At 43.4% G+C, this 24,365-nt stretch overlaps 1 protein-coding gene across 2 annotated transcripts in view; it reads right to left on the minus strand.

Moving 5' to 3' along the window:
* The window catches only part of SMOC2 (SPARC related modular calcium binding 2), a 265,441-nt gene that overhangs the window by 34,247 nt on the left and 206,829 nt on the right, over nt 1-24,365 (minus strand). For both annotated transcript variants that reach the window (XM_033938643.1, XM_033938642.1), the window contains exons 8-9: nt 11,497-11,683; nt 7,145-7,227 (exon numbers count right to left, since the gene is read on the minus strand). In XM_033938643.1, the coding sequence (XP_033794534.1) occupies nt 7,145-7,227; nt 11,497-11,683 (270 nt within the window). The remainder of the gene's footprint in view (nt 1-7,144; nt 7,228-11,496; nt 11,684-24,365) is intronic.

Here is a 24,365-nt window from a genome sequence, read left to right on the forward strand (position 1 = left end):
GCAGGCAGGGAGACAGAAGGAAAGAAGAGAAACAGAAAAAAAGGAAAGGGAGGCAGAGAGAAAGAAAGGGCAGGGAGAGAGGAAGGAAAAGTTGGGGGAGGGAATGAGGTCTGGAGGAGAGGAAGCATACAGGCTAAAAGAAGGGAAGAAAGATTGGATGCACAGTCAGAAGAAGAAAGTGCAACCAGAGACTCATGAAATCACCAGACAAGGTAGGAAAAATGATTTTATTTTAAATTTAGTGATCAAAATGTGTCTGAATTTATATCTGCTGTCTATATTTTACACTAAGGTCCCCTTTTACTAAACCGCAATAGAGTTTTTTTTAGCGCAGGGAGCCTATGAGCGTCGAGAGCAGCGCTGGGCATTCAGCGCAGCTCCCTGCGCTCTAAAAACTGCTATCGTGGTTTAGTAAAAAGGGAGGGGGGTATATTTTTGTCTATTTTTGTATGGTTGTTACTGAGGTGATAGTGCTTAGAGTCATCTGCTTTGACCTCTTTGAAAAACCCTGGAATAGGAATGATGATTAACATTTTCTATGCGTACAGTGTGCGTTGTGTTTTTTTAAAATTTTATTGTTGGTAGATCATTTTGACTTGGTCATTTTAAAAGTAGCTCGCAAGCCCAAAAAGTGTGGGCACCCCTGGTATAGAGTAAGGAGAGAGGTCTGCAAAGAAACTAAACTGATTGGGGATAGCTTAATAGGGAGACCTGATCCTGAGTTTCAGAAAACAGAAAGTAACCAGTGAAGCTACTTCTGGTCTACAGTTCTTACAGGAAAAGGATTGGATGCTGCTGAAAAAGAGAGGAGGTGGGGGGTCCAAGTCTTGGGTGCTGCCTGATGTGCTTGGTCTAAGTGAAAAAGAGTACTGGGGAATGGGGAAATGAGGAGCAGGAGGAGAGACAGAGAATTCTCTGCATGACACCACATATCACATTTTATACGTTATTTTTGTGTCACTTTGATTTATTCACATCACTCATGATAGATTTCACATCCATACACTTTTTCATATATAAATATATATATATATATATATATAATCTCACACATCAACTATTAAATATTTAAGTCATGTCATTTTAATTTATTAGGACCCCTGATGAAGGTGTGTTCACCGAACCACGGACTGTGTCGGGTCCTCTGGTTTGGTACAAGGTGGTAACATTAACCGCATTCATGTTTTTGGTTTAATATATTTAGCCTGCATCTTTGTACATTCGTCTGCAGTTCTCTTTTGTTTTGGATTGGTCTTCTTTTACTGCAGATTGTGTTGGATTTCTTCCCTTTGTTGTTTGCATGTACTAGAGGAGTTACAGATTTGGTTGTTTATACATACATATGGGTTACAGTTGGTCAGTGGTGTACCTAGCATATGTGACACCCGGGGCCCATCATTTTGTGGCACCCCCCCATCTGTATGAAAAACATGATTTTTAGTAACAAGCCACACATCACACATGAGTACCTAGGAAAAGGCAGCATCTTACATACTGCAATGAGCAGTACATCAATACACCCATTGTAAAACTAAAGAAGACAGACTAGTACAGATCAATCCTACACCGTCAATCCTAACAGAAAACCATGTCTTTCAAACACACAGAACACAGAAAATACCTTCGCCTAGTATGGAATATGTCATCACAAAACTAATCCCTCCCTCTTTTACAAAACTGTAGTGTGGATTTTAGCCATGGTGGTAACAGCTCTGACGCTCATAGAATTCTGAGCATCAGAACTGCTACCACCATGGCTGGCGCTAAAAAAATGCTCCACAGTTTTGTAAAAGGGGGGATAAAATAGAAATACATATGCAAAGGTTAAATTGAACCAGCAAGAAGCTGGACTCTGCATACAATGCAACACCACAGAAACAGTGACACATGTCTCCTAAAGCAACAAATAGAAAATTTTTGTTCTACCTTTGTCTTCTCTGGTTTCTGCTTTCCTCATCTTCTTGTTACTCTCTTCCTTCCATCCACTGTCTGCCATCTCTCTGCCCCTATATGGCATCTTCTCTCCTTCTATGCCCCTTCCAGAAACTGTATGCTTCCCCCTTCCATCTCTCCTTTCACCCCCATTGGTCTGGCATCTCTCTCCTCCTTCCCTCACCCACATCTCTCTTCTGCAATCCCTTTCTTCCCTCATTTTCCTTTTCAATTTATTTTCTGCATCCATCTAGATTACATTCTTATTACCCTCTCATCAATTTCCTTTTTTACTGTCTACCTATAGCTCGCCACCTCTTTCCCTCACCCCCTCCAGTATTTCCCTAACTCAATCCTTTTCCCCCATCATGTGCCCTCCTTTTATTTATCCCCTCCTTCCATCATCTGCCCCTTCTCTCTCTTTCCCCCCACTTCCATCATCTGCCCTCTTCTCTCTCCACTTCCATCATCTGCCCTCTTTCTCCCCCTTCTCTCCACTTCCATCATCTGCCCCTTCTCTCTCTTTCCCCCCTCCTTCCATCATCTGCCCCTTCTCTCTCTTTCCCCCCTCCTTCCATCATCTGCCCTCTTCTCTCTCCCCACTTCCATCATCTGCCCCATCTCCCCACTTCCATCATCTGCCCCTTCTCTCTCTTTCCCCCCTCCTTCCATCATCTGCCCCTTCTCCCCACTTCCATCATCTGCTCCTTCTCTCTCTTTCCCCCACTTCCATCATCTGCCCTCTTCTCTCTCCCCCTTCTCTCCACTTCCATAAGAACATAAGAACATATGAAGTTGCCACCACTCGATCAGACCAGAGGTCCATCGTGCCCAGCAGTCCGCTCCCGCGGCGGCCCATCAGGTCTGTGACCTGTGAAGTGGTTCCTGACCATTTCTGTAACCTACCTCTACATCTATCTGTAACTCTCAATCCCCTCATCCTTTAGGAACCTTTCTAAACCTTCCTTGAAACCCTGTAGTGTGCTCTGGCCTATCACAACCTCCGGAAGCGCGTTCCATGTGTCCACCACCCTCTGGGTAAAAAAGAACTTCCTCGCATTTGTTCTAAACCTGTCCCTTCTCAATTTCTCCGAGTGACCCCTTGTACTTGTGGTTCCCCACAAGTACAAGAATCTGTCCCTGTCCACCTTCTCTATGCCCCTCAGGATTTTGAAGGTTTCTATCATGTCTCCTCTAAGTCTCTGCTTTTCCATGGAGAACAGCCCCAGCATTTTCAACTTGTCAGCGTATGAAAAGTTTTCCATACCATTTACCAGTTTAGTTGCTCTCCTCTGGACCCCCTCAAGTATTGCCATGCCCTTCTTGAGGTACGGCGACCAGTACTGGACACAGTACTCCAGATGTGGGCGCACCATTGCACGATATAGCGGCATGATGACTTCCTTCGTCCTGGTCGTGATATCCTTTTTAATGATACCCAACATTCTGTTCGCTTTCTTTGAGGCTGTCGCATATTGTGCTGATGCTTTCAATGTTGTGTCCACCATCACCCCCACGTCTCTTTCAAGGTTGCTCATCCCTAGCAGTGATCCTCCCATTTTGTAGCTGAACATCGGGTTCTTTTTCCCTACATGCATGACCTTGCATTTCTCTATGTTAAAACTCATCTGCCACTTTTTTGCCCACTCTTCCAGTCTCGTTAGGTCTCTTTGCAGGTCTTTGCAGTCTTCCGTGTTTCTAACCCTGCTGCAGAGTTTAGTGTCATCAGCAAATTTAATGACCTCACATTTCGTCCCTGTCTCCAGGTCGTTGATAAATATATTGAACAGGAGCGGTCCCAGCACCGACCCCTGTGGAACTCCGCTTGTGACCCATTGCCAGTCTGAGTAATGGCCCTTTACTCCAACCCTCTGTTTCCTGCCTGCCAGCCAGTGTTTGATCCATCGGTGGACATCCCCCTGCACCCCGTGGCTCCACAGCTTTCTAAGCAGTCTTTCATGAGATACCTTGTCGAAGGCCTTTTGGAAGTCAAGGTAAATGATGTCTATGGATTCCCCTTTATCCCCTGGCTGTTTATTCCCTCAAAGAAATACAGTAAGTTCTTGAGGCATGACCTTCCCTTGCAGAAGCCGTGCTGGCTCGCCTTCAGTTGTCCATTGTTTTCTATGTGTTCGTAGATTGTGTCCTTGACCAGTGCTTCCATCATCTTTCCCGGAACCAAGGTCAAGCTCACCAGCCTGTAGTTTCCCGGGTCACCCCTTGATCCCTTCTTAAAGATGGGCGTGACATTGGCTATTTTCCAGTCCTCTGCCCCTTCTCTTTCTTTCCCCCCACTTCCATCATCTGCCCTCTTCTCTCTCCCCCTTCTCTCCACTTCCATCATCTGCCCCTTCTCTCAATCTCTCCATCCACCACAGGCCCATCTTTCTCCCTCACCTTTCCGATTTTGGCAACAAGATCGGCAAGCCCCCACCCCTTTGCGACGGCACTGAGCATCATCGGCGCCCCCCTCTGCGACGGCACTCAGCGGCATCGGTGCCCCCCCTGCCCCGCGACAGCACTCAAGTTCGGCCTCCTCCCGGCATCAGCAAAACTTCAGATCGGCAACAGGTGCTCAGTCAAAAGCTCCCCCTGACTCAGCTTCCTGTTTCCGCCCAGGCAGTTCAGTCAGGGAAGCTTTTAACTGAGTACCTATTGCCGATCTGAAGTTCTGCTGATGCCGGGAGAAGGAGGCCGAACTTGAGTGCTGTCGCGGGGCAGGGGGGGGGCGCCGAAGCTGCTGAGTGCCGTCGCGGAGGGGGGGCGCCCATGCCGCTGAGTGCCGTCGCAGCCCAGGAATTTCTCGGACCTGTCCAGCTGTGTACTCAGGGCAGACCGCCCCCCGCCCCCCCTTGGTACGCCACTGCAGTTGGTCGATATAGAGTGAGGCCGTTGATAGGTGTTGTAAACTTGATTATTAATATAGACTTATATTTCGGATAGTATTACTGCTTTACAATATATTTGAACACTTTTATATACGTACTGAAAGGGTTCAGAGTTAATGTCCCGGGTAAGTAGGTGGGAAGGGAAGGAAGGGGGATTTGTTCAGAGATGTTTGGGGTTGCATAGAAGAAAAACTGTGCACTGGTATGCTAATCTTTGTTTTGAATGTTAAAAAAAAAAAAAAGAAATACAGGTGGAAATAAAGAAGTAAATAAGAAAACAGCTAAATGGGGGCGGGGTATGGGCAGGACAGGGGCGGGGCAGGGCCTGGGGGGGCCAAGTGTACTTGTTGCCTAGGGGCCCTCGAAGAATTAATCCTGCCCTGACCGCTAGGTGTGATTCTTTAAAGGGTGCCATTTATAGAATCAGCCCCAAAGTGTCTAGTGCAGGAGTGTCAAAGTCCTTCCTCAAGGGCCGCAATCCAGTTGGATTTTCAGGATTTCCCCAATGAATATGCATGAGATCTATTTGCAAACACTGCTTTCATTGTATACTAATAGATCTCATGCATATTCATTGGGGAAATCCTGAAAACCCGACTGGATTGCAGGCCTCGAGGAGGGACTTCGACACCCATGGTCTAGTGAGTGCAATGTGTTTAAGTATGTTTGCAAGAGCAAATAACTGGGCCTAGTATGCTTGAGTGTGTAGGGTTTATTTTCATGCCTATAGTGTTGTGTTCTTTCACAGTTATGTGAGGATGGGTGAACAGCATGGGTGGAGAATAGGTTGCAGTTGGGGGTTTGTGTGGGTATGACATTTATAAATGACTGAGTGAATGGGTCAGTGTATGACAGAGTGCAGATCTGGCTGCATGTATGTGACTTTTTAAAAATTTCTTTTACAGTCATCCTCTCTCTCTCCTTCTGCTACTTTATCCCCCTAAAAGATCTTGATCTGTTGCTGTCCTATAAGGCTGCTATCCCTCCCATATCCACCATAAGTCATTGCTTCTTTGTTCTTCCCATGAAATGCCCCCTTTTCCATTAGCTGAATCCATAAGCGTTTGCCTAATATCAGAGGCTTAGATAAGCTAAGCATTTCCAAGACCCAGGTTGGCAAACATGAGCAGGAGCTGGAGCTGGAGCATACACACAAAAAACCCCCACTGTGAGAACTAGGACAGTGACTGAAGTAGAAAGTGAGCTCTCTGCCTCCTGCACAGGCTAATTTCCCACCTCCTACTTCTAATTGTGGCCAACAGAATCAGTTAATGTGCTACTACTACTATTAATTATTTCTATAGTGCTATCAGACTTACGCCGCGCTGTACAGTCACAAAGAAGAAGAAAACAGTCCAGAGACTGGGAACACTTTCTCCTGCTTCAGTAGTTACTGGGAAGGGGGCAGAGACAGGTAAGTGAGAAAGCATGTTGCCTGGAAGGGGACAGGGGAGAACAAGGTAAGGGTAAGGGGTGCAGTAGTGCAGTGTTTCTCAACTGGAGTACCCACCTTGCCAGTCAGGTTTTCAGGATATCCACAATGAATATGCATGAAAGAGGTTTGCATATAATAAAGAGGCAGTGTAGGCAAATCAAGTTTATGCATATTCATTGTGGATATCCAGAAAACCTGACTGGCAAGGAGGTACTCCAGGACCAAGTTGAGTAACAATGCAGTAGTACATAGACATCATAAACCAGGGGTCCTCAAATCCAGTCCTCAAGGTCCACAACCCAGCCTGGTTTTCAGGATTTCCACAATGAATAAGTATGAGATCTATTTGCATTCATTGCACGCAAATAGATCTCATACATATTGTAACGGGGAAGCCCCTGTCACGGGTTCAAAACCTGCTTTAAACCTTGTCACTAAAGCAAATGTGCCTATTCCTAAGCCAAAGAAGCTACCCATTAACTCTGTTACCAGTACTAAGATCAGACAAGGGGAAAAGTGCTCTTTTTCTTTTTTTTTAATGGGGTAGATATTGTGTGTGTGAGTGTGTGTAACACACATAGCATCTGTGCCCATTATAATAAAAAAAAGGTTTCCTGCTCCGAACAGCTGAGTGGCAGAAGGATGCTTTGGGGCTTCCCTTGCTGGCTCTGCACATGTGTGAAAGTCACTCTCACAGCGATCAATCGGATGGGAGCGATAGGGATTCCGACGAACCTCCGCGTGAATCATTTGCCATGCTAAATTTTTAGTGCTTCAATAGCTCTTTTAGAATCAGCCAAACATCAGATCGGAGCGGACCCACGCGGTCTTACCAATCCTGTTTAGTGCATCTGGTCCAGAGTTTAGCAGAAAGGAAACTTTTACTGACCTTGAAGTTGACGTCCTTTGTACAAATCTTTTCTTTTGGTTGGATGGGCTCTGGCACTGGTATCACATTTGGGCTGTTCATGTCTAAGAGAAAATTGTTAAACAGAGTTAGCAAAATAATGACAACATATTGGTCATTATTCAGTCACTGTGGTCAGCAGGGTGGTTTTTTTTTATATCCTGAATCTTTATTAAATGCTGACTGCAGCACTCAACTAATATTAAACAACAATTATCTGATAGTTGCTAGTCGTGAAAAAGGCAATCGGCATCAGTGGCAAAACGTAGTCTGCTATCCAGATAACTTAGGACAGCCTTTTATTTTTCTGAAATTATCCAAATACATTATTAGGACAGCAGAATGAATATTCCCATTATCTGGGTAAGTTCTAGGATCTCCCTGTCTACTCCCTAGCACTATCCACATAGAGAATAATTCTCAAAAAGTCATCTGAAATTAGGCACCAGGATGATGTATGTTAAGTGTCACTTGTCGATTAAATACATTACTGCCATTACAGAATGCCAGCATAAGTCCACAGTTATGTCCCTAACTTTATGCATAAGAGGTCGCAGCAGCTATTTTGCAAAGGTGCTGCAAGAGATTGGAGCTAGAGAATGACACGGGGAAAAATTCTGTCCCCCGTCACTGCCCCATCCCTGGACCACCATCCCCTTCACCGCCCCGTCCCCGCTGTCCCCTTCACCGCCCCATCCCCGCTGTCCCCTTCACTGCCCCGTCCCCGCCGTCCCTTTCACTGCCCCGTCCCCGCAGCATCCATACAAGCCTCAGTACTGCAATATTCAGCTTAATCCTTCCTTATAAATCAAAGTTCTGGCTGCTGAACTAGAAAAAGAGAGGTTCAGCTGGCAGGGCTTTGTTTATAAATTTTTATAAATACAATTAATATACTACTTTATCCTAAAACAAAATAAATAAATAGAAAATTTTTTTTCTACCTTTGTCTGGTTTCTGCTTCCCTCATCTTCTCATTCAATTCTTTCCATCCACTGTCTGCCGTCTCTCTGCGTCTTCCATTTGCTCTGTTATTGTGCCTCTCCCTTCACCCCCCCCATTAGTCTGGCACCCATCTTCTTCCCTCCACTCCCCCATAGTCTGGCATCTGTCTTCTTCCCTTCCAGCATCTTCTCCCACTCTCTGTTCCCCATTTCCCTTCCAGCATCTTCTCCCCACTCTCTGTTCCCCATTTCCCTTCAGCGTCTTCTCTCCACTCTCTGTTCCCCAGCACCCTTTGCGCGGTCCAGCAGCTCCCTCCCACCAGCCAGCCATGTGTTTCCCTCCCTCTCCCTTACCTTCTCTTGTGGCGAAACTGGCGATTTCTATAAGGCTATGCACTGTATTGCTGCTGGAGCCTTAAAGTTGCATCGCCTGCTAGAAAAGTCTCCTCCGATGCAACCGGAAACAGGAAGTTGAGTCAGAGGAGACTTTTCCAGCAGGCAAAGTGACACAACTTCAATTCTCTGGCTGTAATACAGCGCATAGCCTTATAGAAATCGCCAGTTTCACCACAAGAGAAGGTAAGGGAAAGGGAGGGAGGGAGGGAGATGCATGGCTGGCCGGTCGGCGGGAGAGAGGAGGCTGCTGGACCACACGCTCATTCACCGCGCGTACTCACCATTCACTCCTTCACAGGGGGGGTGAATGGCCTTGTCCCAAATCTCGCGGTGACCTTTATTTTTGGTCACCGTTTCAGCGGGTTACCTGTGGCTAGCCGTGGATAACAACCACCGTGTCATTCTCTAATTGGAGCAATTAGGCTGTGCTCCTGCCTCCCCACGAGGCTGCTGGATTACCAGGGATGCAGATAGGACCAGGGGGGCCTGCCTGAACAGTGGGGAGGGGGGCCCTCCAGGGGTAAGATGGATTTTGTCACTGGCAGGGGGAGGTGGGATGTAAAGAGGGACATTGATCAGGGGATGGGTTGAGAGGGGGATTGGAGCTCCGGAACTCTTTTTCTTTAAGTTATGCAGCCAGCCTAATATTCCATCGCATAACTCTTATGCAACCCCGGTTGCATATCAGCCAGGCCTGAATAAGATCCGGGCGGCCAGGCTGCCCAGATTCATGCACTGATATTCAGTGCCAGTGCCCAGACATGGCCTGGCTGAATATCAACGGATAATTTAGCTGGCGATGATCAGCATTTTAAAAGACGCTGACTGTCGCTGGCTAAATGTCAGGGGGGTGTATGTTTCTGGTAAAAATATGGGATGCAAGGGGGCCTTGTTACAGAGCTCCTCGAGCAACTTTTTCTTTAGTCCCAGCTGGCAGAGTTTGGGGAGCCCTACCAGCTCTAGCAGCAGATGCCTGGTGCTGCACTATATAGAAGTTGGAACTCAAAGTGAGGATGCTATTGATAAATGGTACAGAGGCTGCTCGCATCTTATTTATTAATGCATATGTTTTCTAAGATGCTTTGAATGAAGCAGGGTCTTGGCCTCAAAAGCCTAATGGGGTAGTTCTAAGTGAGTGCCACCTTTTTAGGTGCTTGATGCTATGCAGCAAGGGCCTATTCTAATACAACATCTGGGTGCTTAAATTCTGTTATAGAATACTTGTGTAACCTGGCATTGAGGTGCATGATATTTAGGCATGGCTGTGTTTATTTTATAACTGCGGGAAGAAAACTGAATGAATGTGAACAACGTTACATTTTTACTCTTGATACAGTAGAACCTAGGGGGTTGAATTGCGAGATTGAATGGACGACTGTGATTGGTTGATTTTCGAGTGAATGGGATGCAGGGGGCGTGTATGTTAATCAAGTGAGATGGGAGGATTTAAACCCAGGGATAAAACGCCGCAGCCATTTTTCTCTTACAATTAAAGAAGAGTGGAGTTGGATGACGACAGCGACCTCGGTGAGTCTAAGATACGAGGGAGTAGTGATTGAGTTCTATAGGGGGGTTAGTTGGACAGAAGTGTTTGTGTTTACAACTTTCTTCTTTTTGTATGTGTTTATTGTCTAGGGAGACTCTTGATACAGCTCTTTTTGAGCGAAACATGTCGGGTCAGACTCCCAGGTTTTTGGCTGAGATGAAGCTAAGTATTTAAGTACTTTATCTACATAAGTATTTATATATAAGATATTTATCTATTATTTATCTCTAAAATTGGCACGACACTTTAAAAATACTGGAAGGGACAGCCAATGATGAGGCACCACTTAATTCTTCCCGCAGTTATAAGATAAACACAGTGGTGGAGTGGTGGGGCTGAGGCTTCCTATAAAGTCAAGGAGGATTGAGACAACAATACGAATATATCCAGACCCGATTATATTGTTTGCTATACCAATACACGGTGGCTGGAAGACTATACTTTGTTGCCATAGAGTGATATGATATTTAGGCATGTACAGTTGCACCAACCATAAACTTGGTATAACAGTGGACATTCAAATGCACCAAGTACACAATATTCTATAGATTAAATGGCTAACTGGGAGGTGTGCCCATGTCCACCCATACTCTGCCCCAAGACACATTCCTTTGCAGTTGGGTGTGCCTTCATAAAATAGTGTGAACTTTGCTTACAGGTGTAAGTGCCACGTTTTGCTGCACTGACAACATACAAAGAAGTGCATTACAATATGTGCCTAGTTATAGAACCGCTTTTTATGCTTCAATAAATCTTTTAGTCTAGAGCAGGGGTGTCAAAGTCTCTCCTCGAGGGCCACAATCCAGTCGGGTTTTCAAGATTTCCCCAATGAATATGCATGAGATCTATTTGCATGCACTGTTTTCATTGTATGCTAATGGATCTCATGCATACTCATTGGGGAAATCCTGAAAACCCAACTGGATTGCAGCCCTCGAGGAGGGACTTTGACACCCCTGGTCTAGAGCATGGGTGTCAAAGTCCAACCTCGAGGGCCGCAATCCAGTCGGGTTTTCAAGATTTTCCCAATGAATATGCATGAGATCTATTAGCATACAATGAAAGCAGTGCATGCAAATAGATCTCATGCATATTCATTGGGGAAATCCTGAAAACACGACTGGATTGCGGCCCTCAAGGAGGGACATTGACACCCCTGGTCTAGAGGTTCCCACACACAGTCAGTTTGGCTTTCAGATTACCCAAAATTAAGTCAATCAGCAGTCTGGTGACTGGATAAAGGTATAAGAATAAATTATCCATACATTTATATATAGATTTTCATTGGACCTGTGCATTCAAGCTAATACTGTATGTTTGAAAAAGTCTGCATAATTTTATAACAAGGTATGTTTATATTCTTCAAGTTTGACTGGAGGCTTTTAAAGTACTTTCTTTTAACCCATCACCCAGTAGATAACAGTCAATGAACCCTAAAAGAAATACTATACCTTGTTGAAGTACCTGGGATGGGACGGCCTGTGTCTACTAGAACACACCAGCAGTATCCTGTAGAGGGATGACATTGTACTGGTTTGTAGAGACCACCTTGTGCACATTCTGGAATGAATACATTGTCATTCTTTGGTTGTTTGACTTCATCTAGTGCTGCCTGATGTTCCTGGTCACATGATGATACTATTAAAAAGGTAGAATTAAAATGATTGATAACATGTGTGATACTGTATATTGATGACATATAGTTATGACCGCTTCTGGGATAAACAGTAATGCAGGCTGAGGACATCCACCTCCAGTACTGCAGTCAGCCAGGGTGATGCATGGGAAATGGTTCACCTTGGCTATGACTGTATGTGATGGTCTTAAGGTAGCCAAACAGATTGAAAGGGTGACAGCAAAAGCTGGAGGGATGCTGGGGTGCATGGCCAGTAGAAAAGGGGAGATATTGATGCCCCTCCTGTAAGAAGCTTTGGTGAGACCTCATTTGGAGTACTGTGTACAATTCTGGAGGCTGCACCTTCAAAAAGATATAAAACAGGATGGAGTCAGTCCAGAGGAAGGCTAATAAAATGGTGCATGGTCTTTGTCAAGGCACAACATTAAATATAGTAGCTATTCATGATAATGAAGATGGCAAAGAGGCATCAAAGTTGATATTCAGCAACATTTAACAATAAATATATCCAAAAAAGGAGTACAGTCTGCTTGACAAAGATGGCCAATGTGGAGGGTTGTAGGGCCTTGTGCAGAGACTCATTATGGGGCTTAATTTGCATAAATTAGAAGGGGGCTGAAAAGCAAGGCCATATTTGAGAAACAAGTTGCTCACTGATAGTCAGCCTTGCTGCTTGAGGGCCTGCATTGGGCATCCTTATTCTACCTCTGGTTTTCTTTGCTGTGATTTCTGCATTCCTTGTAGATCAGTGTCTCTCAAACTTTTTTAGGTCTGGCACACTAAACGGAGCAAATGTTTCTTGTGGCACACTAAACAGAGCAAACGTTTTTCACATCACATTATAATTGAAATGACAGAACTGTAAAACCAACAAAAAAATTAAATTTGAGAGTTATTTAAAGTTTTTTAAGCTATGCATGGGTAATTATAACCACGGTGAAACTAAAGTAGATAGAATAGAATTGATAATCAATGAGATGGATGTGCTCATTTTTTATTGCAAATTAATTCAGAACGCGGCTCGATAGTCAACAAGCAAACATGCATTTTCATCATCCGCCATCTGCAGTCATTCTCTTTTTTTTCAATTTAATTTCTGTCAGAACTGAAAATCCAAGTTCGCAAAGATGAGAAGATCCAAATGGTAACAAAGCCCTGATTGCTTTGATGTTCAAATTAGGATTACTACTGCATAAAAAATAAAAATACTTGCCATTAATTTTCAGGGATCAAGCACGTCAAAAAATGGTGCTTGTGTGGGCGATTGTATCATTGCGCACATAGACGCTCTTACATATGCGACATATCATCTATTCTAGTGTATACTTATAAAATAAATTTTTTAAAAATAAAGTACAATTCCGGAATCTCTCATGGCACGTCTGGAATCTCTTTGGGGCACACCATTGTGTCTTAGCACACAGTTTGAGTGACACTGCTGTAGATTGTCCTTCCCACGGACATTATTTATTCATTGGGATTTATTAACTGCCTTTTCATGAAGAGAGTCACCCAAAGTGGTTTACAATACATTGAATAGCAATCAGGTACTCTTGTATTTTCCCTATCTGTCCAGGCAGGCTCACAATCTAGCTGTGGTACCTGGAGCAATAAAGGGTTAAGTGACTTGCTCAGAGCAGGCTAAAATTGAACTCACAACCTCAGGCTATGGAAATAGCAGCTTTAACCACTAGGCCACGCCTCCCCTTCTTATCAAAGGGTCAACAATAATCTTTTTTTAATATCATCATCTATGGGGAGAATGACCTGTTGAGAACTGTGGAAAAATGCCTGAGACACTCCTTTTCCTTGAGCCCCTATATTCTGCCCTCATAGCTGGTGCTGTGACCCCCAGCATGCCCTGCAGCTAGGGTGGTGGTCTCAAACTCCAAACCCTTTGCAGGGCCACATCTGGGATTTGTAGGTACTTGGAGGGCCTCGGAAAAAAATAGTTAATGTCTTATTAAAGAAATGACAATTTTGCACGAGGTAAAACTCTTTATACACTTCTCCCTCCGTATTCGTGGGGGATACGTTCCAGCTATAGCCATGAATATGGAAAAACCGCGAATAACTATTGTATATGTTATTCGCGTTTTTTTGTAAAAGATAGCAGTTTTGTTATTAAAACCGCGAATAACATATACAATAGTTATTTGCGGTTTTGTGAAAGGACTACTACTAAATACTATTAATATTCACAATGTTGGTGTAATAACGATACAGTACTGTATTATTGAATACTGTAACAATATTTATTGAACAATACAAGTAATACTGTAATCTCAGGGTAAACAAAAGTTCAGTACAGTACAGTACTGCTTTCTCAACAAGGAAAAAAAGAAATGTTCAATATTGGAATACCTGTACAGTACAGTAATTAGGCAATGTCTTCATCCTCATCGTCCTATATAACTACCGCAGGAGGCGGAGACGAAGCAGATAATTGTGCAACAGGGGCCTGTACACAGGCAATGTCTTTATCCTCATTGTCCAGTACAAGCACTGCAGGAGGAGACGAAGAGGATAAGCGAGCACCAGGGGCCTCCTCAGGCAGTGGAAGTAGGTGTTCAGGACAAGGAAAACAATGAGATGAAGGGGATGCCTCCTCATGGGTAAAAGAGGTGGATGGAGAGGCAGTCCCTCTCGGTATCTTTTGGAAATACATTATGATTTCCGTCTGGCTCTTCTCCTTATGCATTTCTTTATATATATTTTTGTATGTTGAAATAGTCGCTTCTGCTAACTCCCTCAACTTTAACGCATGTAGCATGGAAGGGTTGATGTCATAGAAAAAGTCAATCGCACCATTGAACCTGCGTATGCCCTCTGCTATATTATCCAGTGTAAACTTGTCTTCAGGCACCTCTTCTTCTACTCCTCCTTCCTCCTCTTCATCTGGTATTGCCTCTGAGGGATATCAGGTTGCAAAGGGCTCACAAACTGATCGGTACAAGGTCGGTTTGCTTAGTGAATCTGGCCCTTTAGCTGCAAATTGGAAGTTTGGTGTGTATGTTTGTACTATGAAAAAATTTTCAATAAAAACTTTAAACAGAAATTTGCAGATGACACTAAACTGTTCAAAGTTGTTGAAACGCATGCAGATGATGAAAAATTGCAGGCAAACTTAGGAAATTGTAGGACTGGGAGTCCAAGTGACAGTTGAAATTTAATAAGGACAAATGCAAAGTGATGCACATTGGGAAGAATAACCCATATCGCAGTTATCAGATGCTAGTAAATGACAGCAGATAAAGGGCTAGATTCACTAAGGGCACAGATCGGATCTGATCCGTGAGGGATCCGATCCGATCCGTGTCTGGGAGGCTGATTCACAAATCACCCTCATGCAAAGGAGGGCGATCGGAATCACGCCCCCCTGAACAGCGATCCTTAAGCATGCGCAGACCATCTGTACATGGTCTACGCATGAACTGGCCCTCTGTGCTTGGTAGAGCAGGGAAATTTCTTTTTTTGTGTGGGTTTTTTTTTTCTTCCCAAGCCCATGGTTTTAACCCACTTTAAGCCCACAGGTTAAAACCACGGGCTTGCACTGAGGGGAAGGGGGAGAGATTCAGGGTTGGCAGGAGTTCAGGGCAGGCAGGAGTTTGGGGCGGAGAGCAGAAAAACAGAGCAGAGAGAAGGGCGGCAGAAGGCAGGGCAGTCGGAAAGGACCTGAGCGACTGGTCCTCGGCAGTCGCTTGTTTGTGATCGTCCAGCCCAGTCGGTGTTGCAGGTTTTTTGTTAGTGAATCACTGCCTGCCATCATTTGAATGTCGTTCCCCCTCATTTGCATGCGTGGATCGGAGGATGGTCGGGACACAGGTTAGTGAATAAGGTCAGAGGAAAATCGGGTCGCAAAGGGGTTGCACGATTGGTACACGATTGGTTTGCTTAGTGAATCTAGCCCAAAGACCTGAACTGTCCATCCAGTCTGCCCAGAAGTTATACCCATTCAAAAATACATAATTAAATTAACTTGTTTCTTTTTTAATATTTCTGGGCCAAAAGGATCTGGGTGTCATTGTAGATAATACAATGAAACCTTCCGCTCAATGTGTTGCAGCGGCCAAAAAAGCAAACAAGATGCTAGGAATTATTTTTAAAAAGGATGGTTAATATGACTAAGAATGTTATAATGCCTCTAGCTCCTTCCCACTTCCCAATACCACTCCCTAATACCTTCTCGATTTCCCAAAGCAACCTCATCTACTCTGTATCTCCTCTAGAAATTACCAGATATCTTCTTCATGTAATACCTTTATTGTAATTCTTTTGTAATCCGCCTTGAATCACAAGGCAATGGCATAATAGAAATCTGTAATGTAATGTAATAGTGCAACCTCACTTGGAGTACTGCATTCAATTTTGGTCTCCTTATCTCAAGAAAGATATAGCGGCACTAGAAAAGGTTCAAAGAAGAATGACCAAGATGAAAACGGGGATGGAACTCCTCTAGTATGAGGAAAGACTAAAAAGGTTAGGGCTCTTTGGTTTGGAAAAGAGACAGCTGAGGGGACATATGACTGAAGTCTACAAAATCCTGAGTGGAATAGAGCGGGTACAAGTGGATCAATTTTTCACTCCGTCAAAAATGAGAAAGACTGTCATCTCGATGTAGGGACATTGGCTCATCTACTGTTCTATTGTCCCTTGATAGTTAAATTTTGGAGATCCATTTGGGGTCAAGTGAATAAAATATTGGAAAATCCAGTGGCATTGACGTACGATACCATGCTATTTGGTACGTTAATGAGGGCTAAAAACCCAATATCTTCCCATAATAATAAACTTCTCTTTATTATGATGGGAGTTGCCATACAACTTTTTTTTTTTTTTTTTTTTTTGAAGAACTGGAAAAACTGGGACTGGTTAAATTATAATTTCTGGTGGGAGTCTTTATGCTACATTTTTAAAATGGAACATATGATTGCTATACAGCAGGGACATTATAGGAAATTTAAGGAGGTTTGGAAGCCATTGACAAGATTCTGTAAGGAGTGATTGTTGATTTTGCCCTTTGAACATACACATCCAGGGTAGGGAAATACTTTTAATTTGAGTGCAATTGTTGAATATGTAGAAGGGGGGGAGGGGTGATATATGTATTTGTCATGAAATATAATTTGATAGAATTTAAGTGCTGTTAAAGTGTAAAATGTCTGTATAATATGTTGCACTTAATTTTGGTTTTAAAATGAATAAAAAAAATTTTTATAAAAAATTAGAAAGACTAGGAGACACTCAATGAAGTTACAGGGAAATACTTTTAAAACCATAAGGAGGAAATATTTTTTCACTCGAATAGTTAGCTCTGGAACGCATTGCCAAAGGTTGTGGTAAGAGGGGATAGCGTAGCTGGTTTTAAGAAGAGGTTGGATAATTTCCTGGAAGAAAAGTTCATAGTCTGTCATTGAGAAAGACATGGGGCAAGCCATTGCTTGCTCTGGATTAGTAGCATGGAATGTCACTACTGTTTGGATTTTGGCCAGGTACTAGTAACCTGGATTGGCCACTGTGGGCTTGATGGACCATTGGTCTGACTCAGTAAGGCTATTCTTATGTTCTCATGTTCTTATCCAGTTCTCGTGGAATGCGGAAAGGCGTATCCATGCTCTTTTGTGTACAGAAATAGGCTTTCATGGCAACTCCAGCAGTGGGGCCCTGTAGCCCATGCCAGATGAACTTGAACAGTCTGTATCTTTTACTTAGGAAGACAGATTAGGTGGGGCTGGAATAAGTTTTCATGGCACCTCAGTAGCTGGTCAGACTTTTTTTATGGACTGAGCCCTGAAAATGGCAAGGATGGATCAGGAGAACATAAGAATTGCCGCTGCTGGGTCAGACCAGTGGTCCATCCTGCCCAGCAGTCCGCTCACCTGTGTACGTTCCAGTTTAGCAAGAACCTGTCCAACTTTGTCTTGAATCCCTGGAGGGTGTTTTCCACTATAACAGCCTCCAGAAGAGTGTTCCAGTTTTTTACCACTCTCTGGGTAAAGAAGAACTTCCTTACGTTTGTACGGAATCTATCCCCTTTTAACTTTAGAGAGTGCCCTCTCGTTCTCTCTACCTTGGAAAGGATAAACAACCTGTCCTTATCTACTAAGTCTATTTCCTTCAGTATCTTGAATATTTCGATCATGTCCCCTCTCAGTCTCTTCTTTTCAAGGGAGAAGAGGCCCAGTTTCTCCAATCTCTCACTGTACGGCAACTCTTCCATCCCCTTAACCATTTTAGGTGCTCTTTTCTGGACCCTTTCGAGAAGTACCGTGTAGTGCTGGACGCAGTACTCCAGGTGAGGCTGCACCATGGCCCAGAACAACAGCATGATAATCTTCTCTGATCTGTTTGTGATCCCCTTCTTTATCATTCCTAGCATTCTGTTCGCCCTTTTCGCCGCCAACGCACATCAGGAGCAAGTATTGTCTGAATACAAGTTTTGCATATCTCGGGGGGGATAGGAATACATCTTATAGTGGAACTTAGCAGGTAAAACATAATAATATACTGGATTATTGATTCAACATTGCCTTGATAAAGAATGTGACTGTTGGGCAGACCTAGATGGCCCATAGAGGTCTTTATCTGCCATCATTTACTATGTTACAGTGTTGAAGAGCTGCCTCTATCATTTGCAACAACTACGCTGCCTCTCTCCAATACATTGACTCCCAATACATTGACTCCTCTCTCTCCTTCTCTGCTCAGATCCAACAAACTGCCAAATCCTGTCGCTTCCTCCTCTATAATATTACCAAAATTCGTCCTCTTCTCTCTGAACACACTACCAAAACCCTTGTCCACGCTCTCATCACCTCACGCTTAGACTACTGCAACGTACTTCTATCGGGCCTCCCACGCATCCATCTCTCACCTCTTCAATCCATTTAAAATTCTGCTCATTGACTCATATTCTGTGAGAGCTGCTATTCTCACATTACCTCTCCTCAAGTCACTTCATTGGCTCTCCGTCCATTTCCGAATACAGTTTAAACTCCTCTTGCTGACTTACCAATGCACTCGCTCTGAAGCCCCCCCATTATCTTTCCTTGCTTATTTCCCCCTATGCTCCTCCCCGTGGTCTCCGCTCATTGGGCAAGCCCCTTTTATCTGTACCTTTCTCTTCACCACCAACTGCAGACTCCGTCCCTTCTTTCTTGCGGCACCATATGCCTGTAACAGGCCACCTGAATCAATACGTCGTGCTCCATCCCTGATAGTGTTCAAATCCAAGCTAAAGGCCCACTTTTTTGAAACTGCCTTCAACTCTTAATTCCCACTCACTGCTGTCAGATACCTATACCCACTATAATCTCCCCAACCCTGAAATGTCCTGTCTAAATTAGATTGTAAGCTCTTCTGTACAGGGACTGTCTATTGTATGTTAAAATGTACAGCGCTGCATATGCCTTTCAGCTCTATAGAAATAATATAGTAGTAGTAGTAGTAGTCACAATGGTTCACACCATGATAACTTCAAGACTGAATTACTGTAATACACTCTACACTGATCTGACTACAAAGGGTTTGCACCAGCTACACTTTATTCAGAATGCTGCAGCAAAACTGATAGAAGGTTGTAACTGACGTGGCCACATTACATCATTTCTGCAAAAACACATGGGCTATCAGTACAATAGAGAGCTAAATCATTTATTTATTTATTGGGATTTATTAACCTCCTTTATAAAAAGATTCACCCAAGCTGGTATATAGCTGGTGTATCATCCTGTATCCGGGGAGGGGCCTAAGGCTCTGATTGGCCCAGACGCATAAGACCCCATCCATAGAAAGGGCCTTACACAACCTGGGCCAATCAGAGCCTCAGACCTCTCCCCAGTGCATACCAGGATGCACCAGGGACGGGAAGGCCCACCATTTTGAAGAAGTGAACCAGCTGGCCGGAGGAAGTAGGCATCCCTCTGGCCAGCCATCTGAAAGTAAGGTAAGGGGGAGAGGGCGGGGGTCGTCGGAGGCACATGGGGTGTTGCATGGCAGTGGGAGAGTGTGGGAATTTCTCCCACTGCCAAGGGGGCTTGTGAGGTGTTTTGGTTGGTGGCGAGAGAGATTGGGCATCTCTCCTGCTACTGGGGGGGGGGTGTCGGTAGGTAGCGGGAGAGATTTGAAAATGAGCCCCCATATGTATTAAAGGCTTAAGAGAAAAGACAGGCTTTCACCTGCTTCCTTAAGTAGAGGTAGTCTCAAGTTACACCTATCCTCTCTGAGAGAGTTAGTTTCAGAGCATGGGGGCTACTCCAGAGAAGGCTCAAAGGTATGTAAAGGGCTAACTTGTTCTTTAAGTAGTCTGGCTCATTTTGTCTGAGAACCTTGAAAATCAGAGTTTTAAATTAACCGTATAAGGTACTGGTAGCCTGTGCATTTTTGCAGGAATGTGCTGCAGCATTCTGAATTAGCTGATGCAAACTCGTTGGTTTGACCAGTGTACAGGGCATTACAGTAGTTAAGTCAATGATCTTCAAGGACCTTAAAGGAAATGGCCAGAGAATTTAAAGAACAGGATCTCCTATATATAGTACTGCCAAGATCACTAAGGTTCTCCCAAGCAGCATCCCTAACCACACCCTCTGGAAAGGATATCACACAATGTGACAGCCTCAGTGAGTTTTCTCTGGAGTAGTTCCCATACTCTGGAATGCATTCTCTGAAAGGCTTCACTTAACACAAGAAAGACTATCTCTCCTTCAGGAAGCAGGTGAAAGCTTGGCTCTTCTCCACGGCCTTTAATGAAAGAAGCAATTAATTTGCTGGTTGCACACATAAAAGAACGAATGCTGACTGCACATACTGTAGCAGAACTGGCTTATCCACTCCTACCCTAGCTGTTATTTTCATGCACCTTTCTGACTTCACAAACAAATTTCTTTAAGTTAGTCTCCTTATTTTCTAACTCTTGCTACTGAATCTTATCTGTTTGTTCCACCTTTGCTTACACCCTGTGCTGTCTATTCAAATATTTTATTCCAAATTGTGCTGACAGTTTAAATAGCATATTATGTTTATGTTTACTAAAACTTGATATCCCATGGGGGCCATTGATTGAATATTCGAATGATTAGACACTTTTTTTTTATATAGAAGAATAATATGATATGGGATTGGGAGAGTATAATGTGTGAGATTCAAATAAAATGTTGATATGTGTGGAAGGGAAGGGGGGAGGGGGGATAATATAAGATTTAATATTATATGAAGTATACAAGTGAATTATATGAATATTGAATGATTATTGTATACTTGTTATGAGATATGAAAATGAATAAAGAATTGGAAAAAAAACAAACTTGATATCCCGCCGATGCTTACAAAAGTTCTCGGCGGCCGACAATTAAAATGAAGTGCATGAAAAAAGAAAAGAACTCCATAAAATACAGGAAACACCTATTCAATTGCATAAAAAAGAAATAAAATAACAAAACAAAAAATTTCTCTTTTCTATGTTCAACTTATTCCTGCTGTACACTGCCTTAGAGGAATTTCTTCAAAAAAGCGGTAAATAAATCCTTTAAAAAGCCCAAAATAAATAAATTGATTTTAAAAAATAAGAGAAAAGGAAAGGGTGAGTGGGAAGGGAATAAATTTATTTATTTGATGTTATACTAGAAAGAAATTCAAGTGATATATTTAATTTTAAATGTTTTATTATTTGTACACTTGTTGTAAGATTAAAAAATGAATAAAGAATTAAAAAATAAATAAATAAATAAAATAAGAGTAGTCATCTCTCTCTATATGTGCACTGTTATAGAATTACTCCTATATCCCCAGATTCTGTGTGCATTGCTGATTTGCGCGTGCAACTTGTTTTATAAGCCATTCAGCACCAATAATCGCCTATTAGCAAATAATTATTGACACTAATTAGAATTTACGTGCCCAAATTTCTAAGCATATTCTATAAGCTGGTGCACGTAAATTCTAATACGCAGCTCTTAAAAGGGGTGTGTGGCCAGGGGAGGAGCATGTGCGCATCATGGGCATTCCTAAAATTTAGGTGTACCGTTAGACAGTAAAATACACCAGAACTGTGCACAACTTAGGGGCAGGCACTTAGGCCTGATTTTCATTGGCAGAAATGCTTGTGCCTAAATGTTAGTCACATGGACAGCCGCTACGCATGATTCTACAAATTGCACTGAACTCCAGGTGCAATCTACAGAATCGCACCAAACACCATTTCACCACTGATTTTTTTTGCAACATATACAGAATTTACCCCATAGTGTTCACTGTTATCAAAATTGCCCTGAGCACCCCCCCCCCCACCCCTCCCAGAAAGAAACAAAAATCTCACAAATGACATGGGAGACTAAAACAAAATGAAATTATTTTGCTTACAGGCTTCTATCCTACATGCACACACATGCATGCTACTCCCCCTGCACAATTCTCAAATGATGCCACTCCCACACACAACACACTTCATACAGCCCCACAGCTCCGCCTCCTTAATGAGACACATTTTACTATGCCTCTTCCTTTTAAGTCCACCACACAGACGTGAATATTTGCAAATGGAGATAGAGGAAGTTTTGTCCCATGTAAAGAGTAATTTTATAACAAGACATCTAGATTAGTCAGGCAGGAAAGTGTCTAATTTTTGCAAATTATATAAAGACAAATGGGTGTCTGTGTCTTTATGGAATATTAGCATAAATTCTGCAGAGATAGAGGGGCATAATAAAAAAATATGTCTAAGTCTGTTTTGGGCCTAAGTGGCTAGTTGCCCAAAGTCGGCAGTGTCTAAAGTCTATTCTCGATAAATATGTCCAAAAATTTTTTTTTTTTGAGAATCGTCTAGCTGTACTTCCAGCTGTTTGATCGTCCAGACTGCTAAGTCATCTATCTTTATACCCCATTCTTGTCCAAAAATTCATCCAAGTCAAAAACGCCTAGAACAAGACCTTGTGGACTTGGGAGGGGCCAGCAAAGTGATGAACTGGCCACCCAGACATGGCAACAGAGTAGTGGGGCACCTTACAGGGCACTGCTGCAAACTTCATAAAAAGGGTGCCACATAAACATCTCACCATAACTCCCTTATAGGTCATGGTGAGTACCCCAATAGCCCTTATGGCTGCAGGTGGCACCTATATGGCATTACAGTAGGGTTTGGGGGGGTTGTAGGTGCACATTTTTCACCATGAATACAGTGGTTAGAGTGGCTTATGGGCATGGGTCCTCCTCTCTTTTGTTCACTAGCCCATCCCCCAAACTACTCAAGCCACCTCTGTGCTGCTCTACTAGGCTTTCCTACGCCAGGTACTGATGTTCTGAAGGCAGGTATGTACGTTTTTATTATGATTTTTATGTTAGGGGGGGGGAGGATCAGTGATCATTGGGGCAGTGTGGTGGGGTCTGCACTTTGTGTCCGCAGTGGTTATCGGGTCACTTTGCATACCTTCTGGGCACTTAGACCTGTTTCTGGATTGCCTAAGTCACAATGTACAAGTTCCGTCTAGACAGTCTCATTAAACTTTCGGTTATACTTGCAGTACAACTAAGTCTAGGTCAGCCCACGTCCTGCCCAAATCCCGCCCTCACCACTCCTCCTAAAATGCCCCTTTCTGCTCTGGGTGTACAGCAGCACTGAAAAGGCCTAAGCTGTTTATAGATATGTCTAAAACTTGTTTTGATTATCAACACTTGGATGACTTGTCTTTTTGATCGTCCAAGTGCTGGTTTAGGCGGGATCTTAGACATATTTCTGTTTCGATTATGAGCTCCATAGTGCCTAGATTGTTGGGAGCAGACCTAAATATCATTTATAAAATACTCATGTAAATTTCAGCTCTTTCCAAACATCCCCTCAGGTTGCCTAAACCCCCCCCCAAATGCCCAAAAATTGGAGTCTCAGCTTATAGTCGAGTTAGATGATTTTTGTGCCCCCCCACCCCGCCATCCATGGTGACCAGCACTTCACTCTCCTCTCTTTCCCTCCCCTCTGCAGTGACTGGGCGAATCCATTCTCTTAAAATCTCCGCCTCTCACCGCTGCCACAACGTATCTGTCAAAGGTCAAATCTTTGCTGGCAGCAAGCAATGCCTGCTGGTCCCACAAGCCCTTCCTTCTGATGCAACTTCCTGTTACATCAGAAGAAAGGACACTGGGAATGGCGCAAAGCTGCAAGCAATGTATTAGTCACCCTGCTCTCTGACTGTGAAGATTTGACCTTTAATAGGTATACTGTAGTTAATGCAGCAGCAACAAAGGGGGAGGTTTAGAGAGAGCGGATTGCCCGGTCATCTGAGTAGGAGAGGGAAATACCAGGTTGCCAGTCACTGTGGCAAGGGGAGGAGAGGGAACGAAAGATAATAAGAGGTGGGGGAGTGAGAGAAAAATGATGGAGGGGAGAGGGGGGAACAAGAGAGAAGTGGTGGTCATGTGGGGTAGTGGCGTAGGAGAGGGAAAGGGAGAAAGACCTATATTTGAAAATAAATGCCCCTCCCCTCATGCTTATAATCAAGTTAACAGTTTCTCCCCTTTTTGAGGGAAACTTAATACCTCAGTTTATACTTGGGTAGGTTTATATTTGATTATATACGGTAATTTTGTAATAGGCCTTTTGTGCACATAAAACTATGCTTTATGCATTTAAAAAGTTTATAAAATTACCCTCTACAAGTGTGCAATTTTCCAGTTGTTTTTCAATTTGTTTTGAATGAA

This window comes from Geotrypetes seraphini, chromosome 3, assembly GCF_902459505.1.
Source record: "Geotrypetes seraphini chromosome 3, aGeoSer1.1, whole genome shotgun sequence".
Classification (NCBI taxonomy): domain Eukaryota; kingdom Metazoa; phylum Chordata; class Amphibia; order Gymnophiona; family Dermophiidae; genus Geotrypetes; species Geotrypetes seraphini.